This window comes from Hydra viridissima, unplaced genomic scaffold (genome assembly GCF_058129835.1).
Source record: "Hydra viridissima isolate aposymbiotic clone 2 unplaced genomic scaffold, HvirCarnegie_v1 scaffold_4, whole genome shotgun sequence".
Classification (NCBI taxonomy): domain Eukaryota; kingdom Metazoa; phylum Cnidaria; class Hydrozoa; order Anthoathecata; family Hydridae; genus Hydra; species Hydra viridissima.
In genome coordinates, this window is record NW_028324303.1 from 17,946,631 (window position 1) to 17,952,681 (window position 6,051).

General features: G+C 32.3%; 1 protein-coding gene across 1 annotated transcript; it reads right to left on the reverse strand.

Moving 5' to 3' along the window:
- Positions 1-4,554: 4,554 nt before the first annotated feature.
- On the reverse strand, positions 4,555-6,051 carry LOC149890235 (protein LTV1 homolog). Its single transcript, XM_090084042.1, has one exon. It carries the CDS (start codon positions 6,025-6,027, stop codon positions 4,696-4,698), a length of 1,332 nt encoding a protein of 443 aa, XP_089940168.1. The 5' UTR covers positions 6,028-6,051; the 3' UTR covers positions 4,555-4,695.

A 6,051-nucleotide genomic window follows, 5' to 3' on the forward strand; every position in this document is an offset into this window, starting at 1 on the left:
CGAAACGAATTAAAAAACCAGAGACGTTCAATTTTCGCTGTGAAAAAACTGAAGTTAAAAAGTGGCGGCAATTAAACGATTTAAAAAAACACTGAGAACAGTTTAATATTTCAGAATGTAGAAGCTTAACTATAGAAGCATACGAAGATAGATTGAACTTTAACAGTGCACCACAGAAAAAGTGAATTAAGCAAAATCCAAATAAATATGATTACTCACTCCATGACAATGAAGTAGCGCATAGTTTTAAACAGCGTAAATTAATAAATTGTCCGTTATTTCAAAACAATTTTTATAAATGTAAAGTTTTTGTAAACAAGTAACAATCTTTTGTTTTGTTATTTGTTTACAAGAACTGAAACTTTGCTTTTCAAATTTGGTTTTGCGAGAGCAAGAGGATTTTTTTTCAAATGTGATTTTGTGAGAACAAAGCAAATAATCAATGTTTGAAGCCACATAGGACTGGTATCCAACATACCAGATGGAGATTGTTCTACACAACAGCATATAGGACCTTTACAAGCTACTTCCTTATATACAGTGGCGTAACTAGCGTGTAAGGGCAGTAATACCAATGACCCAAAGTTAGACTAATTTGGGCCTCAGACCCACCATAATTTTTAAAAACCTTTGTACTTGTAAAATATGAAATAACTACAGCATATTGATAGTAATTTTATAATTATAGTAAAGGGTGTTTTTTTTAGAGGTATAGAACTTTAAATTCCAATAAAACAACGATGGATTATTCGATTGACAAGAATTTTTTTTTATTAGAAAGATAATCTTGTGGCATTACATTTTAAATATAGTTTCTGGCATATGACCACCACGGCTGGCTCGAATGTAGTCCAATCTGGACGTCCAATTTTCGATGACTTTTTCCAACATTTGTGGCCGTATATCGGCAATAACACGGCGAATGTTGTCTTCCAAATGGTCAAGCGTTTGTGGCTTATCCGCATAGACCAATGACTTTACATAGCCCCACAGAAAGTAGTCTAGCGGTGTTAAATCACAAGATCTTGGAGGCCAATTCACAGGTCCAAAACGTGAAATTAGGCGGTCACCAAACGTGTCTTTCAATAAATCGATTGTGGCACGAGCTGTGTGACATGTTGCGCCGTCTTGTTGAAACCACAGCTCCTGGACATCATGGTTGTTCAATTCAGGAATGAAAAAGTTTGTAATCATGGCTCTATACCTATCACCATTGACTGTAACGTTCTGGCCATCATCATTTTTGAAGAAGTATGGACCAATGATTCCACCAGCCCATAAAGCGCACCAAACAGTCATTTTTTCTGGATGTAACGGTGTTTTGACATACACTTGAGGATTATCTTCACTCCAAATGCGGCAGTTTTGTTTGTTGACGTAACCATTCAACCAGAAGTGCGCTTCATCGCTAAAGAAAATTCGCTTATGAAAATCGGGAACAACGGCAATCTCGTTTTGGGCCCATTCGACGAATCTACGCCTTGCATGATAATCGTTTGGCTTCAATTCTTGCACGAGTTGGATTTTGTAAGCACGCATACCAAGGTCCTTCCGCAAAATCTTCCATACAGTGGATGGACACAGATCCATTTCCTGTGCTCGATGGCGGATAGACTCATTCGGGTCTTCCGCAATGCTACGCTCTACAGTAGCAATAGCTTCTTCTGTACGCACCGTACGGCGTCTCTGGGGATGCGAGTTATCAATAAGAGTAAACGTGGTGCGAAAAGGTTCCATGGTTAATCGAATTAACTGCTCTGATGGATGATTTTGTCGAGGATAAAATGGACGTAGAGTGCGATACGTATTCCGCACAGAACCATTATTTTCGAAATAAAATTGAACTATTTGCAAGCGTTGTTCAGGCGTGAGTCTATTCATGATGAATTGCCAAACCAAACTGAGAATAAATCACTTGTCACCTGTTAAATCGGTCGCCATCTTGAACAGTAATTCCAACTTAAAGTTCTATACCTCTAAAAAAAACACCCTTTATAATCCTATATAATCATAAAGGCTAACAAAGATAATATTGATTAGTGCTTTATATTACTTGTAAAAGAAATTTATGTTATACAAACGAAGACTACGCGAGAAAGACCATAGACGTCCAACGTCACAGTTTCATATTTGCGTTCTTTTTATCATAATCTGTAGTCAATGTTATAAACGTGTTACGCTCGTGATTTACGCAGTTTCTAGCGTAAAAACAAACTTACGCTGGAAGCATCGTAACTTACGCTGGAAGCATCGTAAGTCACGCTCAAAACTGTACGACAAAAAGTCCAGCGTTAGTTCAAATTTTTGTCGTAATGATATATGGCGCTGTGCAATATCTATATGTTTTTTTTTGTTTTGATTAAGTATTAGAAGGTAAGTGGCGTCCTCTAACTTTTTTAACAGAAGATAATACTAATAAAACAAAGTTTATTCTTTGCCATTTGAGATTCAAGGTAAAAGTATAATCGGTTTATATTATATTATTTTTTAATGAAAAATAAAAATATTTTAAGACTTAGAAATTGTCTATTTTTAACTACCGATTTTGAATTCCCAATTAGTTTGACGACATCAGGCGGTGGCATTAAATTATTCCAGTATTTCCCAAAGCAGGGCCCAAGCCAATCAAGGGAGGGGGAGGGGGCAAAATTTGAAGTAAAATTTTGAATGAAAGTATGGGGGCTCTCATTTCAGTGAATTAAATTTTTGAATATTGAAACTTTTGTTAGATTAGGGGAATTTGAATTTTAGAAATAAGTCCGTAACAAGTAATTTTGAAATCAGAATCAATCATGATCAACAGGCTAAAATTGTCAAGCTCAAGCTTGGCTTGAGGCTCAGGTTCAACTTTTGGAGGGTCAACCTGAATCAAGAACTTATTAGAAAGTCACATACATATTGGAAAAGTCTATATTCAACCAAAACATTATGAATTAAAAAAATATAAGTTTAAGATTTAATTGGTATAAAAGATGAAGTGTTAAACATTTATCTATGATGTTAGATAATTAAATAAAATTTTTAAAAATTATTACCTTTTCAATTTATAAGTTGTTATTGCTATTGTTATTGCAAGACCAAAAACCTTGTTGTTTTGTCCGCCAATTTGAATCACAGACATCTAAAATATTCAACTCATAGAGTTGAAATCTTATGACACACTTGAAACAAATGACGAAAAGATTACGATACGATGCAATACGCTGAAAATTATTTATTACATTGAAAAACTTTGTCACGCTGAAATAGTCGTAGCGTAACATTTCCATCGTAATTACGACATTTCTAGCGTTAGGCTAGAAAAAGTTTTATAACATTGACTACTGGTTCTCACCTATTACTTCTGACAATATGCAGAAGAAAAACAACCGTTATCAGGCTAGCAAGTTAATTAAAATTGTTTCGCATTAAAGACTACTGAAGTCTTCAAACGCAATATTTCATTTTTGTCAAAAGTAAAAAAAGTGGACAACTGTGGGTCTCTTTCTTTGTCGTCTTTAAATGCTAATATAACAAATTAATATGATAAAAAATTGATTCTCTTTGCAACTACATTGCAACCTTCCTCAGACATTCAGTCTAAAGAAGGTTGCATATTTATACTTAAAACATGAATATAATTCAAAAACAATAATTGCTTATGTATAATATCTACATAAGTATTAAAATTTATTTTATTACGTGAACAACATGTTTAGACATTTTGTCAATACCATGTCTATTTATGATATGAACATGTCAAGTCCCGAAGACTTGAATTCAATTTTTAATAAACACTTCTAGTTAAAATTGTTTTTTTTTTATACTGAATATTTTATGCATGAATTTTAACTTAAGAATTCGAAAAACGTTTCTTTTAGAATTAATAAAACTTTAAAAATAATGACGAAAGAAACTTACTGGTATGTAGTGGAACATCAAGCATTACCATCCGAAAAGTGATTCCTTGCAAAACGTTATGTTCTTATTCATGGCAACGATCCAGAACATACCAGTAAGATTGTTAAAGACTAATTAGAAAGATTTTTAATATTATCAATTTTTAGAATTAGTGGAGGGCCACCTTTTATTGTGACGAATGCCTATGCATAAAAAATGAATATAATATAATTTACGTAAAAATGTTTTAGATAATAATATTATAGTTATTAATTTATTTCTACAGTTTGACTAGCCTGCCTCAAACTTTCTGTACGTAGTGTACATTAACTTATCGGGTTGCATTCGTCGTTTCTAATTGTTAACTTTCTTAATGCAACTCTACTGCAATTCTGTCCTTTTTTTTGAGTTATTGGTTATCAAAATTTAGTCATACTGAATCTTAAAGCATTGTTGACTAAGAATAATATTTTCAATAATCATAAAATTACTCTTAACATAAGTTATGAGGTAAACATACCATATGTTTATATTCAATTCTTTTAAAACATTTTGTGTGTTTTTCTGCATTTGAAAGAAGGTCAGTTTTCTTTCAAGAAAAATGCGGCACCGAACAGTTCTCTTCATTTTTAATAATTATATAATTATGTTAATAATAGTAAAAACACCATATTAATATTTATTTATGATTGTTTACATCTTTAATACATTTAGGAAAACAACCTGAAAATTATTTACATTGTTTATAATCATATAAAAAATGTCTGTAGGAGATTATAACAAGAAAAAGTCCCTGAAGGAGTTTTTTTACCAGCTTTACAACTTTATTCCTTTTTGAGAATTAGTGTTAATATTAACTTTTTCTTGAATCTTAAATTCATTTTTAAATGCAAGTTTGGTCTTTTTCTTCTCTTCCCTTCTGTTTTTTCTGTACTCTTTTACTGTTTGTTTTCGAATCTTTCTTTCTTCACTTGTTTCATTTTTATCTCTGACATTTTTTAAGTGAACAGTGTGAATTTCAGCATCATTTTCACTTTCTTTGTTATGCTTAGGGTGCTCTTGCAAAATACCAACAGGTATTCCAGTGTGCTTATGAAGACATATTTGCTCTGGTTTTTTACTGACTTCTTTTATCAGCTTTGGGTGATTGTATAAATTTGAGTAGGTGCTAATAACAGATTCACAGTCCCACTTTTCTTTCGGTTTCTTTTCAAATTGCTGAAAAAGTTCTTCATCATCAATTTCATTATCACTACTACTATAATGAATGCTATCGCTTTCATTAACCCTGACTTTGGATAAATCTAACTTTTTTTGACTTTCAAGGAACTCTTCAAGAACTTGCTTGACCATATCATTTTCTACTGTAACATTTCCTGTAACATCTTCATTATCAACACAACCAATATTTTTTTCATCATATTCCTCCATAATCTTTTCAAAATGGTCATCAAGATTTTTTAAACCAGTTGTTCTTCTAATAACAGATGATGTCATTGAATAGTTTGTAAATCTAGATTTAACTTCTTCTTTTTCATCATTGAAATCTTCTTCAGACATAAGATTTTCAGAGTCAATGTCACTTTCAAACGAACATTCAGAGTCTGTTTCCCAATTATCATCACTTTCATTGTTTTCCTCATCATCAAGGCAATCATTAATCATATTATTGGCTTTTATAACAAAATCATCTTCTAAAATATTTTCTGGATCATCTAAATTAACTTCATCATCTAAAGCTGCAACAATATCTGGGTCCCAGTCAGGCTGTGGACCACGGGGTAAGATTCCTTTGCTTAACATTCCTTCCTTTTCTTCATATTTTGAGGGTAATACTTCTTTAGGAAGTAGTAACTTTCCAAAAGCAACTTTATCATCTTTTTGTTTATATGAAACTTCTTCAAGAGTTGAATCACATATAATTTCCCCTCCTTGTCGAGTTCTTAAATGTTGCATATAATCATAGTTATCCTCAAAGAAGATTCCATATTTCATCTTTTCTTCAGCTCCAGAATCATTTTGTTTAATTGGAACTAAGACCCTCTGGGCACTTTCTTCATCTGCTTGTAAGGGATCTCGTTGACTACGATGTACAAGAGTAAACTTTTGAGAATTTTTCTTATTCATTAACTTTTTTTTCTTTCCCATTTTTTCTAAATATATATTGATGTA

Excerpts from the sequence above, each read along its gene's own strand:
- LOC149890235 (XM_090084042.1), bottom strand. The coding sequence starts at position 6,027 with ATGGGAAAGAAAAAAAAGTTAATGAATAAGAAAAATTCTCAAAAGTTT.